The sequence below is a fragment of the Gavia stellata genome, chromosome 13 (assembly GCF_030936135.1).
Source record: "Gavia stellata isolate bGavSte3 chromosome 13, bGavSte3.hap2, whole genome shotgun sequence".
Lineage (NCBI taxonomy): Eukaryota > Metazoa > Chordata > Aves > Gaviiformes > Gaviidae > Gavia > Gavia stellata.
This window is the reverse complement of record NC_082606.1, coordinates 21,506,767-21,522,712: the sequence shown is the minus strand read 5'-3', so window position 1 is coordinate 21,522,712 and position 15,946 is coordinate 21,506,767. Positions and strand designations below refer to the sequence as shown.

At 51.2% G+C, this 15,946-nt stretch overlaps 1 protein-coding gene across 1 annotated transcript in view; it reads left to right on the top strand.

Annotated features, from left to right (window-relative positions):
- The window catches only part of IGDCC3 (immunoglobulin superfamily DCC subclass member 3), a 106,141-nt gene extending 96,508 nt beyond the window's left edge, over positions 1–9,633 (top strand). The window contains exons 8-14 of the mRNA XM_059824138.1: positions 1,033–1,280; positions 1,660–1,824; positions 6,835–7,023; positions 7,293–7,397; positions 8,528–8,666; positions 9,152–9,359; positions 9,469–9,633. Coding sequence (XP_059680121.1) covers positions 1,033–1,280; positions 1,660–1,824; positions 6,835–7,023; positions 7,293–7,397; positions 8,528–8,666; positions 9,152–9,359; positions 9,469–9,633 — 1,219 coding nt within the window. The remainder of the gene's footprint in view (positions 1–1,032; positions 1,281–1,659; positions 1,825–6,834; positions 7,024–7,292; positions 7,398–8,527; positions 8,667–9,151; positions 9,360–9,468) is intronic.
- Positions 9,634–15,946: the final 6,313 nt, after the last annotated feature.

Below are 15,946 nucleotides of genomic sequence, written 5' to 3'. Positions count from 1 at the left end.
CTCCGGTTGTACGCAGCCATTGCTGGAGGGTCATGCAGTGCAGAACGGGCCTTCGGTTCATGCGGCCACATGTACACGGACTCTGGTTGCCCTGTGCCCATCAAGCCACTAAACACCCCTCCTAGAGATGGTGCGGAGATGGGCACCGTGCCCAGGAACGCACTCATTTGGGAAGCTGGTACATGGCTGGTTTTTCCCCCTCCTTTAGGGATGTTTTCCAGCAGGGTAGCCAGTGCCTGTCTTTATCTCGGAGGCTGAAAACAGCATCTAAGGCTGGTGTGGAAGCCCCCAAGAGCAGGCTGGAAGAACCGTCCTGGTTACTGCCCTGGGAGAGCAAGCTTTGATGCGCCAGCATCAAAAAGACGCTCAGAGGTTTTGCAGACAAAAACCTGTGACTTGCTCGTAAGCTTTGACTTTTGGCTCGTGGTAATCATGTTTCTGAAAATGCAGAAGCAGGAGCTGAGGCTGTAACCCTGCCGGATAAGTCAGCTAATCCCAATGTTACCCTAAGACTGCTCTAATGTGCTATAATGCAATTAGAGCATCACCAGAGGGCTTTCTGGCTGCGCTTGATTAGACTTGGCTTAGCAACCGTGTGCGGTGCCTGGACGGGTCTCACTGGTGTGTACTGGAGCTAAGCCAGTTAAAGCTGCTTTGGGTGTATGGATGCATTGGCTACGGAGATATCTCTGTAGTGTGGCTGGGATCTTCCTAAATTCAGGGCTTCAGATCCTGCCATTCCCCATCCCACCCTGCGTCCCCATCTGGCTGCATTTAAATCACAGTCTCTGCAAGTTGAGACGGAGATACTCTGCCCAGTCATGGGATCTGGGGAACGATTCATCCACCTCCTGGGCTTTTCCTTCCCCAAAAGCACCAGCCCACAGCTCCCTGGAAGCTTTCCGTGGAAATAGAGGCATGTGGGATGCCCTAGCATCAGAGCCAGCATGGGGGTCATGGCATGGCTGGAGGGGACGACATCCGCTGCAGAGCACTCAGTGAGATGCTTGTCCCTCTCGTGTCCCCGCACAGCACTCTTTCCATCTACGGGATCAACCAGGCGGACGAAGCCATCTACCAGTGCATCGCCGAGAACAGCGCCGGCTCTACGCAAGCCAGCGCTCGCTTGACGGTCCTGTGGGCAGATGGGCTGCCAGGTCCTCCGCAGAGCGTGAAGGCTGAGACAGTCTCTGCAACCACCATCCAGGTGTCTTGGAAAGAGCCTCTGCAGAACACCAAGGAGATCATCGGCTACGTGCTGCACATTCGGAAAGCTGCAGGTACGGTGCCCTACCCACTGCCCAGAGCATCCTCAGCCTTCCCGTAATTTAGCACCGCGGCCCACTAAATAAACCAGGTCTGCACTGCAGTAGACATTGCCACCAGCCATGTTCTCCATCGCCTCCGTGTTTCTGAAAGACAGACATGAGGAGTAATGCTGATGTAAATATCAGAAGAGTGGGTAGGGTGAAGCTGCATGGTCAGATCTTGCTGCCCACTTTGGTCTCTGGCAAAGCACACAGAAATGTCAGCAGAAAAGGGTGTGGGCAGATACATATGCACCTCAGGGACCAAAATTACCACTTGCAACATCTGTTTAGCCTCTTTACCTCTTGCAAAGCCTAACGCTGCTCTGTTCTCTCTTTCTTTGCACTTCAGATCCTGTAGAGATGGAGTATCAGGAGGCTGTTAGCAAGAGCACCTTCCAGCAGCTAGTGACTGATTTAGAGCCCTCGACCAGCTATAGCTTTTATATAAAGGCTTACACCTCCCGGGGTGCCAGCAAAGCCTCAGAAGTCACAGTGGTGAGCACGCTGGGAGAAGGTAAGGAACGCTTTGCACTTGGACCATCAGATGCTGAAACCCGCTGTGCGTAGCAGCAGCGCCCATCACCCCGATACCCACTCCGCAGCGCTTTGGCACATAGCCTGTGGTGTTGATACTCTTTGTTCCCACTCCTCCTCGTACTCTGGGATATTGTGTAAAACTCACTTGTACCATTACATGGCGGTCGACCAACTGCCTTAAACGCGGCATTGCCTCTTACAGCTGATGTTGTAGCAGGGGGTGAGTGCAAGTCTGGCTGGTCTCGTGCATTGCAGCTGCTCTGGGCTTTTCCTAAACAGCTTGCTAAATGCAGATTTCCTATTCAAGCAGCTTCTCAGTGTCCTCCAGCAGCTCTGGTACTCACAGCTCTTACTCGATAGGTACCACACTTTTTAAAATTTGATTTTCTTCTGCTCTACCCTGGAGAAATCACACTAGAGCTGACCTGTCCTGACCTACAAATCCCTGCCTTGGAGCAGCCTTCTGTTTTAGTGGGAAGTTGTGGCGGTCTCCAAGGCTTTTTCCCTGACTTTGCCTCCCAGGGGTGGCCACCATTTACCTTCCCCGGTAAGAAAGAGGGTGCTCTAATGGAGGACCCTTGCACACAGACACCAGACAGAAACCACAGCCCCTGTGTGATCTGTCAGCCAGCATTTTAGGAACATTTTCCTAGAGACTCGTGTGCCTCTCCAGCACCTCGGAATTGTGGCTCATCTCACGTACGGAGACTAATTTCTTGGGAGCATTGCATCGTTCCCGTGAACACTCAGTAATCATGAATTTGCAGCAGAGAGGGCCTTGGGTGTGAGGATGTTATTTAGGATCAAATGAAAGCGTGCATTGACTTCTAGGTGGGGGATCCAGTTCTCATTCCGTTTTCAGCCCTTGCAGATGTTTACTACAGCTTTTAAGCGACAACACCAATAAATCCTCACCCTGCTGGGTTGTTACCCTGCAAGTTTATTTTCCTTGCTACTCCGCAGGGAATCGGTCACCCTTGGAGTTTGTTTTTCCTTCCAATTTAGAGAGACAAGGGTGGACTAAGGCAAAACTTGAAACTCCTTGACCCGATGCTCTGAGTTCAGCTACTGGAGCTAGCAGCCAGCCATGCTTCACAGAGCTTGGTGTTTCTGCAGAAGTCTGGGTCAAGCTAGCGAGGACTTTTTGTCATTATTACCTTCAGTCACGACAGAAATAGTTAGGTATCTGGTAATGGGATCATAAATTTCCTGGCTCTCTGAAGTTTCAAGGCATCATTGTCCTGTTCTACTATCCTTTAAAAAAAGGTTTGTCCTGTGTAACGAAGCTTCAGCCAATTAGCTCCACGTTCAGGATGGACAAGCTGGCTTGGTTAAGATCGCTCAACCCCAGCTTGCGTTTGCCTTGTAGGGGGATAACGAGAGATTTAAAAGCCCCAGTTCTGGCTTGATTTGTTTGCTTTGCTTCACTCGGGTGCCTGTTGCCTTCTGCTCACAGAGGTGAGAGCGGGTCAGGGAGCCAGGATCCCGTGGCTTTTGTCAGCAAATTAAGGTTTTGCTGCCGATTTGCCTCTTCTCACAGCCAAGCCATTTCACCCTGTGCCTTCCCGAGGTGCACCGGAGAGCTGTGACCCCCCTGGGCTTGCACAGCCCCATGATGTGCGCTAACAGCCTCGGAAAGGGACGGGATTCCCCGACACGCCGTGTCTCGGCGTTATCATCCCGGCTCAGAGCGACGCGCGTGAGATGCGTGCAAAGATGTGTGCGAGGCCCTGTGGTGGCAGGACCCCCCATGTCACCACGCTGCCGTGTCCTGCCTCGCGTGGAAAGGACACGGCGGGTGAATATGCCAGCCAGGGATGGCTCGGCGGAGCCGGGGCAGTGCTTGTCGGAGTGGCCAGCAGAAATGCTGCCAGCTGGAGACTGGTCTGAGTGACCCTGTTATACTGGTATTGTCTGGAGTAGGAGTAGGGTGAAGGTACTGAGGAGCAGGGCTGCTTTTGGCTTGGGGAGGTCAGCTTTTCAGGGCTAGGAATATGCTGAGAATGCACTTGGCTGAAGCCTCCAATGCTTTCCCGAAGTGCGGTGCTCCCTCCTTTGTGCCAGGGATAATTTTGGATGGAAGGTAGAAGGGAGGACGCCGTAGAGAAACTACCCACGTGAACCTTGTCCTCCATAAATCTTTCTCGCTAGGAAGGTGCTCCTGTCTCCTCCCTGTTGTTCTTCTTTACGCCGTTTCACAAATGCCGTGGTATTTTAAATCTCAAACTCTCCGCTCCATTAAGCAGCACACACTCCTTGTTCTTGTCTTTTAATGCTTTTTAGGGTTTTCTCCAGGACTTTTTGACATTTCTCTAGGATGAAGACTGTTCCTTTAGTCATCTTCGGCTAAAGACGCCTTCAAGAAGAAAGTTGAAATGACCTGGGGAAAATTCCAAACAGCACGGAAGAGGAAAACAAGTATCCCAGCCCTTAGCATGAGGGAGATGCCTCACTTACAGTAGAACTATATTATGTCTTATATATACACTTCTGTGAAGCACCTATACACTGGTGTGTGTACATATATTTATACACACACAGAGATATACTCCATCTGTATACACTTATTTGTGTAATAACATTATAAACAGCACATGCATTCTGCGAGTGCATACATATAATCAATATTATACATATATATACTCAAAGTTTGAATAAATACTATATATTCCATACTTTGAAGGAGAGATATTCTTGTGGTTTTTATTAAATGTAAGGCTCTGCAACCATAAAATAAAGCCAACCTTTCGCAAATCAGGATGGCCCACATCAGTGTTTCTTTGTCCATGGGATAATGCGATTTCCCTTTCTGTGGTGTTTTCGCCCATGATTTGGAACATGATGCTTTTAAGCAAGAGTCCAACTTCTGAGAGGGGGGATCCAGACAATTCCTAATTTTGCCCTAAAGGGAATTGGGAGAGATAGAAAAAAAGAGTATTTAATTGCATTGCAAAAATATGCAGCCTTGGGAAGAACGGTACATTCTGGTATAAATAGAATTCCCTCTGTGTTTTGCACCCAGAAGTTGCTAAGCACAGCCTTCCCATCAATGAAATCAGAATAAATCCTAGCAAGGAGAAGTACTTCAACCCATTTTTTCCCACTGGCAGCACTCTGGCAGGATGGGATCTCATTAACCTGACCCAGGACAGCTGCTCTCCGAGTCTTCCCTCCTGAATCCCGGTGGAGATGCTCACCAGTCAGCAGGAACCTGGTCCTCTCCCCGTGCTTACTGGGAGGGCGTCAGGCCAAGCCCCTGCAACCGGAAGGAGGGCATCGCTTTGGGGAGAGACAGCGTTGCCCCAACCCTCCTGCTCACCAGGAGAGATGTCTTTCCTTCCTCTAAATCTCCTTGTGGGAAAGATTGAGCTCTCAGTGCCTGGGAAAAGGCCAACCGTTGTGCTGTGCGGTTTTGCTTTTACTATTAAATTGAGGAAATGCCCTTTTTAGCTCTCGTCAGTCTTAGATTGACGCGGCCTCATTTCATCCGCTTTTCACCATCACTTACTAAATGGCTGTGCTGAACTCTCCGCCAAAGGCCGGGTTTGCACTGCTCATCCTTTAGAGACCCTTTGGGGAAAAACACGACGAAAAGCTGCATCGGTCCAATGCAAGCCCAGCAGTCCTTATATTTGGGGATTTCTGAGCTTGTAATCGTGTGGGATTGGAAAAATAGCTCTGTCTCAAAGCCTGGAGGCTGCTGGAGAAGCAGGTCTGTTGTTCTACTCGGTGCTTTTGCTGCAGGGTTTAGCTGAGCTCGCTGACTGCTAGAGCAGTACCTGAAACCCTTCTCCCTGCCCGTGCCGGAGCAGAGCCCTGGGCAGGGCAGAGCCTGCAGCGCCCGGTGCTTTGCACCTTCCGAAGGGTGCCAAGGCTGGGGAACTGATGGGAGCATTTGGCCTGGGGTCTTTGGTGGAAATGAGGTGAAAAAATATCATCAGTGGAATGTCCTGCTGAGACATATCTCTGCGTTGGTGTGATCAGTGTAGGAGAAAGGGAGGGAGAGGGGAAGGAAGAGGCTTGGCGGAAACCTGGTCCTGTGTGCCCCAGCGCTGCGCAGGGCTCCGGGACAGGGTTTGTGCAGACCCAGCTTTGGAAAAACCAGATATCCGCATCACAGGAAAACTGCCTTTGGTTTGCAAATCTTTGCCTCTCAGCCCGGGCTGATGGGGCAGGACGGGGCCGGGCAACTTTCTGGGGACCGGGGGAGGAAACGGCAGTGCCTCCCCGCTGCGGCACACCCTGAGAGCGAGGGCAGGGTGTTGGGGCATTGACTGGAGCAAAAAGCGTCCTGGTGGACTTTGAATCAGGCCTCGGTGACACCGGGCAGCAGCAGGGACACTTCCCAGCTAAACCCCCGTGTGCCCCTAAGGCCAGGTAAGTACCTACCAAAACGAGCCAGCCACAGCAGTGCAGGGATCTCAGGCTGCTCCGGTATTTAGGGCTGTTGACAAAGATGCCCCGGTTCTCTCCTAAGTCCCCAGCACAGAATCACAAACCTCCCTCCTAAAGCCGACGGGGAGAGCAAGCTCCCACGCACCCTGCAAGCCAGTGCAGGTACCTAGCACGCTTTTAAGATGGATGTCTCCAGCTCCATCCCTTCTGGTTCCTTCCTCCCTGGGGGATTAATCACTCTGAAAGGTCCTCGCTACCCTCAGGGTGAGGGCAGAAAAGTGGAATTTGGGAATGCATTGCCAAAGTCGCTGCATTCCTGCCCTGACCCGAGGGGGCTGAGCATCAGATTGCAACCGGAGTGTAAAAGTAGCCTCTTTGCTTGCTGAACCGAGCATGGGAAACCCTTGGAAACTCCTGCAGCTCCCTGAAGAAGTTCAAAGCTGTTTATGCAGGATCTGGTCTGATCTGATTTTTCTCAGTCTCATCCAGGACGGGTTTTGGCGCAGTGACCGCAGGGAAAGGCTGCTGGGGAACTTCTCATTGCAGGCTAAAAAAGCACACGCAACCCACTGTCTTTCTCTCTCTGTTTCAGTCCCAGCCATGCCATCCCTCTTTATTAAAGTCATTAACAGCACCGCCGTCCAGGCTATGTGGGAGCCCTCCATCAAACTGGGCCAGCACGAAGGCTTCAAGCTGTATTACCGCAAGGTCCACCTCTCCCAGTACACAGGTCCGGTGCTACTGCCCAGCAACGTAACAGCGTACAACATTACCCACCTGGGTGAGTACGGTGACAGCTCAACCCATGTCCCCTCCTGACCCTGGGAGAGCCTGTCGTGGCAGGAAAGCTCAGCTGTGTTGCACAGCCACTAAATGGGAGATGCTGCAGCTCTCCCCCAGGTTTTTGGGGTGCTTTCCTAGTAGGAGGTACCTGCTGGCAGCATCTTGTGTGTATTTGGTAAGATGTGCATTTCCTAAATAAGCATCACTCGGGGAGATAACGCTAATGATTAAACCTGAAAAGTCCTTATTGTGTCTCCTTCGAAACAGATGCGTCGGTGGTGTATGAAGTCAAGCTCCTCGCCTATAACCAGCACGGGGATGGCAATTCCACTGTCCGCTTCGTGTCCTTGAGGGAAACTGTGGAGAGGACAGGTGAGACGGGACGTTGGTCTCGGTGGTGGTTTGTGAAAACCGCTGTGCAGGAAGGTGGAGAGGCAGGACACGTCCACCAGACACCTGCGGCTCTACCCCACCATCTCATTTTCAGCCACTCATTTATTTTCAGCACCACGAATAATGAGGAAGCAAAACCCTGCGGGGCTGGGACCACCTGGGGTGGTAGGGGTGGCTTCCCTGCCGTGGCTCGTGGCTCGCACCGTCCCCTGTCCCCGTTGGCCTTCATTAGCATTAGTGAGCCGACACCCCTTCACAGCACAGTTCAACCTGGTGACTTCTTCACCCCGGGGGAGAGGACAAGCCAAATGTTCCTGTAATTGCTGGTTTTGTCCCCTAAGCTCGAGCTAGAGGTGAGGCCATGAACATGAACAAACCCCCATACATAAGCTAAGAGCTGCCATCCTTGGGTGGGACATGGGGCACCGAGCATCTCCGCTCTCCTGGAGCTCTCCTGGATATTTTGACCTTCACTGGTGCTGGGAAGGGAGGACGCATGGCTTTGGAAAGGAGAAGGGCTGCAGAGCAGGAGCACTGCAGTATGTGGCAGAATAGGGGAAATGTCTAGAGGGAAATCTCTAACTGATCACACCTTTCATATTCATCTATGTGTAAAAAACATCCTGCTGCTCTTGGAAGCCTTTTAAGCCTTCCAGTGGGAATTTCTTCAAGAGACAGCGATTACTCCTCTGTCTGTGTTGGAGTAAATACTTATCTCGTTGGCATCTGCCCACCCGGTGCTTTCTGTCAGGCATCAGCCTGCTCTGGCGTGGTGGCCGCCTCTCACCTTGGACACAGGCTTTTGTAAAAATTAACGTCGGAGTCTTTTTTGTTCATTAATTGTGTCTATTAACTGCAGCCCGGGTAACGGGGCTGGCTCTCTACGGACCTTCCAGTCCTGGGCTTGCTGTGACTGCCTTCCTGGGGTACCAGGAGCAGGGGAGCTGCTTTGGCAGGCAGTGACGCCCCCGGCCCCCCACCCCGCTCTCCGCTTCCCCATACACGGCTCCCAGCACCGCCCAGGCTCCAGCTTTTGCTCAGGGTTCCCCAAAAGCTGGAGGAGCAATAGAACAGCACCACTGACCCCCTCTCCCCCTTTCTTCTGGCAGTGCTGAATCCCCCTTGCGACTGCATGAAGGATGAGCAGAACAATAAAACCTCCACGACCGGCATCATCATTGGGATCCACATTGGCGTCACGTGCATCATATTCTGCGTCCTCTTCCTCATGTTTGGGTACAGGGGAAGGTAGGAATTGCTCACGCCGCTGCTTATGAGGGGTGGTGGTCCCTAATGCCATGTGGGCATCCCTGCGGGGGTCTCACACCCCCAATGCGATGATGGGCTGTTTCCAGTGCACATCTCAGGATGCGCATCCCAGGCGTGCGATTGCGCAGCCTGGCTCCCACGAACACCGGGTGCTGTTTGCAGCACAGCTCCTGCCTCCCTCCCAGGCACCCAGACCCAGCGGGCTTCTCCGAATACACCCCATCAGCTCTGGTCCCCATGGAGGGACCTGGTACTTCCCGGGAGCATCGCTATTTCTGCTCTGGCAAGTCCTGATACTCCTTGTAAACCAAAAGCCCTTTCACGGTGAGGAGAAGAGCCATGACTTTCTAGGAGGGATTTAAGGAGTGAAGGAACGTGGGATAAGGCAGACTCAGGTTTGGGGGAAGGAAGCGGGGGAAGCACCGGCTTTGCTCACCCTCAGGCTCCGTCTCTTTATTTTTCAGGCTGCTGATGTGCAAAAATGTGCAGGAGCAACTGTCAACCCCGCAGATCCCCAGGAGCCAGCGCAGCGCCACGGGCCTCGTCCTGAACGGAGCCGCTCGCAGGGACAGGGACAACCGGGACTTGAATGGAAAGCAGCTGGATATGAACGAGCTGGAGAGGTTATTCCCAGCATCCCCAGCCCAGGAACAGCAGGATAAGGGAATAACGGTAAGTCCAGTGGGACAAGAGCGCGCCTGGGAAATGCAGACGCAGCTGCGTGTCTAAGAGCGTTGGTGACGTGCCACCATCATTGCGTTGTCCCCTTCTCTCTTGCCAGTCGGCTCACAGCCCGCCGGCCGCCCACGACGACACCCAGATATCCACACTCCCTCTGGATGAGTTCAGCATCATCGAGGAGCAGCCAGACCCCCTCCCGAAAAGCCCCCGCGGTGGCAGCCCCACAGCTCCGGCTCCCGACCACGGTCCGGCCAATGAAGGATAAAACTGCCAAGACTCGAACCCTCTTGTAGGAGTTACCAGAAACCAAACCCGCGGCTGGTGATGTCTTTACGAGTCGTCAATCTCAGGTCAATTGAAGATTTCTACGGTCTGATTGTTATTTTTTTGTTTTGCTTTATTTTTATATATATATATAAATATATATATATGTATACAGCCTTTTGGAAACTCTGTGAAGTTTATCTTTCTGACCTCTCTCGGGCCTCCTGGTGTGTTTCTTCCGACGACGGCTTTATCGAGACTGGTTACGATGGATTTTCCCCGCAGCTGCTACGTAAAAGACTCCTTGGCAGAGTTGGGCAAACTCTCCCGTCACTGACAGACTGGGGATATGGTGGAGCCTCCTTCTCTTGGCATCCCAGACTTTTTCCTGATCAGCAGCTTTAGGACTACTTTTTGGATCGATTTTTTATTTCCAGAAGACTGGATTCGGAGAAATCCTTCTAACTGGACTCCAAAAATCGAGGCCCGGGAAGGCCATCTCTCCATGGATTTGATGATTTTGTACACTTTTGCTATTTCTCAGGATACTTTTTTTGCTGATTGACTCGAAATACTATGAAAAAAAGGAAAAAAAAAGTTAAAAAAAAAAGAGTGTGTGTGTCAAAGGATGCCTGCCTGAGGGCTACTGAAAGACTTGGACAGACAACCCGAGTGAACTCAGAACCTACCTCAACCGGAATGAATGTCTTCTGGGAAGCAGAAATACCTGCGTCTTCCTTCGTGTTCAAAAAAACAAGTAGCATAGCACTTGGTCAGTACAAGCTTGGTCCTACCTCAGCAGTCACGCTCTGTACCTGCCGCCTTGGTGGTTTTGTTGTTGTCGTTCCCATGTAAAGCACTTCCAATCCTTGAAAGCAATGTTCTACCTCAAGTGTGATAGAAACTCGTGCGTGCGTGTGTGTGTGTGTGTCCTCTCCTCTCCCCCAATTCCTGCCTCTCCCACCCAGCCCCGTGCGAAGCAAGATGCTTCACTAGTGTTATGAGCTTTACTTTTAGGCACGTAGCGGGGCTCCGGTGTGATTTTTGGGTGGCGGAGATTTGTATCGTGTTTTTTTTAAAGACTATTTGGGCTGTCACAGGCACGCGGCTCGATGCCCCGTGGCTCGCCGGCATCGTTGCCCTCGCAGGGCCAAATTGGGTGCTGGTGGTGGCTGCCTCAGTCCGTCCTGGGTGTATTCAGGATATGGCTCCCCAAGGATGATTCCCAGCTGGATGATTTATGGCATGTGCCGGCACGAGCAGCATAACGCACCCCTGGGAGGTGGGAACCTGGACGTCACCGTCTTGTCCCTTCAAAGCCCACCCTGCCATCAGGAGCGCCTACGAGGAAACCCTGATACAGCACTTCCCAAACCCCTCGAGGTGCTACTGAGCTGCTCCCAGCTCCTTCAGCGTATTTCCAGCGAGCGGGAACTCATCCCTGGGCGGGCAGGCACGGCCAAAGGATGAGCTGAGCCAAAAAGGGCTCGCTTCCCTGGGAGGGACGAGGCAAGGAGGGCTCCCGGGCGGCGATGCAGAGCGGGGCCCCGTGCCGGAGGATGCTGGGGGCTGCCGGCAGCCGCCCCTTCCCCATGCCTGGGGTGGGCAGAGGAGCTCCCGACACCAAAGAGAGGGTTTGTGCGTGACCCCCCTCCAGGGCCCACCGCCAATGGGCCACCATGGGTTTTGGGTTGTCCTGGCATGGTGCAGCCTTGTGCGTTGGTGTGTGACCGGTGTCGTCCCTGGGGTGAGATGGGGGCATGCGTGGGGGACAGGGACATCGGCCAGCCGGTGCCAGAGGGCAGCCCTTTCCCCGCCACGTGGCTTGGTTAAAATCGGGTGAATGTGAAGGTTTGAACTCTTTGTATAGATGGTGGTAAATCAAACGTCACTGTATTTGCAAGGAAAAGTGAAAGGAATCAGGAAAGGAAATGAGTTTAAGTTTAAAAAAATAATAATTGTATTTTTTTAAATGGTACCAGTGGGAGAGTTCCTTGTGTCAGAAATATCCCTCATCACCTTCCCATTTGGCAACGGGATGCTACCGATAATTGTGTAAATAATTCAAGACACGGGATGATAAGACAAACATCTCTTCCCCTGCGCTGTGTCCTGGTGCTGGGCTGGGTTAGCTGTGAGCGGGACTCTGTCCTTCCAGATCAAATCAGCCAGCTTGGCCCAAGCAGATGTAGCGGCATTGACCTTGAGAGCAAGGAGCTCTGGAGGTTTGGTGTTCGTAGCCCTCTCCCATTATTCCTCCTCCCGTAGATATCTTGCAGGACAGAAAAAATTTGAAGGGTTAAATTTATGTAGTAAACCCCCAAATAGCCTCTCCCCACCCCACCAAAGAGGCTAAATGGGCCGTCAGCCCAATTCCTGCTCTCACCTCCCGTGGGGGGATGCTCCCTCTCCAGCGATGCTGGACCTGGGGACAGCCTGGGAAGGGACCGCGGGGGGACAGCACTGGTGGCACCATGCGAGACCGGTAGCACAGCACAGCCCATCGTGGGAGCCGGAGGATGCCGGGGCTTGGAAGGGGTGGGACGGAGGAGGAGATGCCAAACGGCTCGAGTTATAACCTCATATCAAAGAAATCCCAATCTCCTCCTGCCATCCTGCTCCCGCTCCAGCTTTTCTTTTTATTGTTTTTTTTTTTGTGTGTGTAACGCCGACGTTCACATTGAATAAGTACTGTTGCCAAAGTGAACACAGAATTTAGACTAGCTTTCAGCTCAGACTTCCTGGAGCTGTGAACATGCTATTAATTTAATATCATATTATTGTGATATTGTAATAGTAACAAGTATTTGTCACTACTTCCTTTTATTAAAGGGAAATGCTGTGCCATTTGACTAGTTGAAATACAAAAGTATGTCAAGAATAGAGCTTTTTCTTTTTTTTTTTTTTTAATAATTATGCAGAAATGTAATGGCTTAAACCAATGCAGATTATGCGTTGGATTGAGACGGTTGAAGATGGATGTGAATCTTTAAAGACTATTTTTTAGATGTTTAGCTTTTCCTCTTTTTTGGGGTTTCTTTTCCGCTCTTGTCAATCTGTACCGTTGGGACCTAATGTAGACGGTTGCGGCAGGTCAGCCCCCGAAGGGATGAGGCTGAAGTCTGGAGATCCAGCAGGAGGACATGGTCTTCCCTGTATTATCCAAGCCTCCCAAGTCCACAAAACTGGGCAAAACCCCCTCGAAACAGCACGTTCTGCCTTCGTGCTGTGGAGTACCTCCAGCTGCCACTTAGCTGGAGAAGCGACACATAACATCGCTGGTCATCAATGTCTGAGCTGGGCTGGAGGCAAAACTGTGCCGACCGACAACTTGGGAAAACATCACCTGGAGTGTGTCTGGCCTTTAACCTGTAAAACAAGAAGGAAAAAAGAAAGAAAAAAAGAGCTTGTGTTTGGTTTCAGCGTGGGGTACAGCTTCAAGTCTGTCCTTGGTTCATCCAAACTGCTGCCCTGTGCTTAAACCGCTGGATTTTTATTCTGTGCTTGGGGCGCAGCTGTACTCCGGTAGACACGTTGTACTTGGGTAGACACGTTGTACTCGGGTAGACACGTACTTGGGTAGACACGTTGTACTCGGGTAGACATGTTGTACTTGGGTAGACACGTTGTACTCGGGTAGACACGTTGTACTCAGGTAGACATGTTGTACTCGGGTAGACACATTGTACTCGGGTAGGCACGTTGTACTCTGGTAGACATGTTGTACTTGGGTAGACACGTTGTACTCGGGTAGACATGTTGTACTTGGGTAGGCACGTTGTACTCGGGTAGACACGTTGTACTCGGGTAGACATGTTGTACTCGGGTAGACACGTTGTACTCGGGTAGGCACGTTGTACTCTGGTAGACACGTACTTGGGTAGACACGTTGTACTTGGGTAGACACGTTGTACTCGGGTAGACATGTTGTACTTGGGTAGACACGTTGGACTCGGGTAGACACGTTGTACTCGGGTAGACAAGTAGGACTACAGGTCCCCACGTGCTGCCAGTGGTTTGGATGCAGTTTCACAGTGTCAAAAATGCTCCTCCCAGGTTCTTCCGTGAGCACATACCTGTTTTCGTGGAATCAGAGGCTTCTTCAAAGGACTCACCTTCAGGCTTGGGCCTGGCTGTTGGTTGAACAGGAGCATTTCTGCTCTGGGAGCATGCCCCCGTGCCGCTGGCAGCCGCTCTGGCAGCGTCCCAGGAGGGACGAGCCCTCCGGAGCCTTGGGGCGAAGCTCTGCTGCACCCACGGTGCAAACCCACCGGCCACCAAACCCACTGCCACCCGGGGCCAGAAACGGGACAGAGTTTGCTGGCGTGGGGCTATGCCATAGCAAAGGGGTCCAGAAATCGTTTTACGTACCCAGACCAGAGGGCCAAACCAGCCGGACTGTCCCAGGGGTCATTACCGGTGCCTTGCACCCATCCTCGCCTGCCTGCCAGCTAACGGCAGGCACGCCCTTCACCCCCATAATTCATTTATACACCTCAAACATTTAAACAATAGCTTGCCAGATTTCTTATTTCTTGTTTTTTTCCCCCTTTTCTTGACGGGAGGAATCAAAGAGTTTTATCCGGAGACAAAACCACCGGGTAACGGGCAGGTGTTGGATCCGACGCAAGCCACTGGCAACCGCCCGCGTTTGGGGTAGGAATCTCATCCTCTAGTATTCTTCCAAGCAAGTAATTCCACTAATTCAACTCGCTGCCTTCTCTGGGCAGATCCAAAAAACCCTCTTGCTTTACTGGCTGTGGTGAGATGAAATTACAGCAAGGAATAAAGTATCCAAAAGCTGATTTCTTTTAATTTTGTTTTTGGTAACCCATAATGGGCACAACCTATTCTTGGAGCTCTCAAGTTTACCAGAGATGGCTGCTACCTCAGGGATAGTATCCACATTGTCTTTAGTTGAACAGGGAATAGTTTTATGCTGTGACAGGGTATTTTCACGCTGTTGGATTCAGGTATTTATTTGTCTACCGTATCTTTCTTCTTCCTTGTTTTGTAAAGATGCTGAAATATTTAAGTGCTGGACCAGTTTGGGAATTTTAAAGCTTCCACCCAAAATCATACCAAGGGACTGTACATTTTAAGTTGGTAATAGAAGAGGAGAGAAGCTTCAAAGTGATGTTGCTTCTGGATGGTGAAGGGATGATTTTTGCTGCCCGTGGGGGTGTTTCTCCGGGATAACCATCCCACGGCGTTTCAGGGGGAATCGGTCCGGTGTCTGAGCCTTCTCTGAGCTGACTGACAGCAGTTAAATCTGGGAAGATCAGTTAAAAAAAAGGAAATTAAAAGCTTATAAAAACAAATGGCAGCGGTGTGTGGGGAGCTACTTACTTACTTCATCTGTGCAAACAGCATTTGGAAATCTATCCCTCCCCATGCTGCGCCAGTGAAGGCAGATTAAAGATCCTGTCTAGCAACTTGATGCCTGCTCATTTATTTCCCTCACCCGCCAAATTAAAAAAAGGGAAAGGAAAGGGAAGGTGCTGGGGCTGGAGGTGCGGGCAGGGAGATGGTTACGTGCGAAGCACCGGCATCCCCAGCCGAAAGCGCTGCCGGTGCGGGGCCACGGCACCGAAACCCCCTGTAACGCTGGAAATCAGTGAAACGGCTCCGGGTTTCCTCCGAGAGCAGAGTCTGAGCTTCAGCATCGGGTGACAAGAAGGGACGGGGCCGGTGCAAAGCCCAGCGAGTTGGGGAAAAGCCCGATTTCATGGGGCTTTGGATCAGGGTCTCACAAAGCAAAGAGGGATTTTACTTTGATCATATTTCCATCATTTAAACTGGCAATATCTTTATGTTTGTACTAAAATAATAATAAAGACGATTCTAAACCTTTGTCCCAGTCCTCTTTGGGAATCAACCATTAAGAGTGATATTAAAAACCCAAATTGCAAAGCACTTTTCTACTGTTTATTTTCTACCTTTCTTACTTTGAACTGTCTTGATATTTGAAATCCCACTGATCCTACGATTGTTAGCTCTGTATAAAAGAAAAAAATATTAAAATCAAACCCAGTTTTTTTGTAGTTTGCTCTGTTTAGATTTTAGCCTGTGGCTACTTGTACAAGAAAAATAAAGTTAGAATAAACGAGCTCGAGTGGTTCAGCCTGAGTGGTGCTTTCTTCGTGCCGCAGCACGTGCACGACTGCGGCGTGGGGATCGTGCGGAGGGCTGGTGAATTTGGCTCCTCTCAAAGAGCACCTTCCAAAATGCCGTTTTTAAGGGCTGAGGAGTTATATCTTTTGCTGTTTTGCTCCCAAATTTCAGGCCATGCCGTCAGCGGAGGCGGGCTGAAG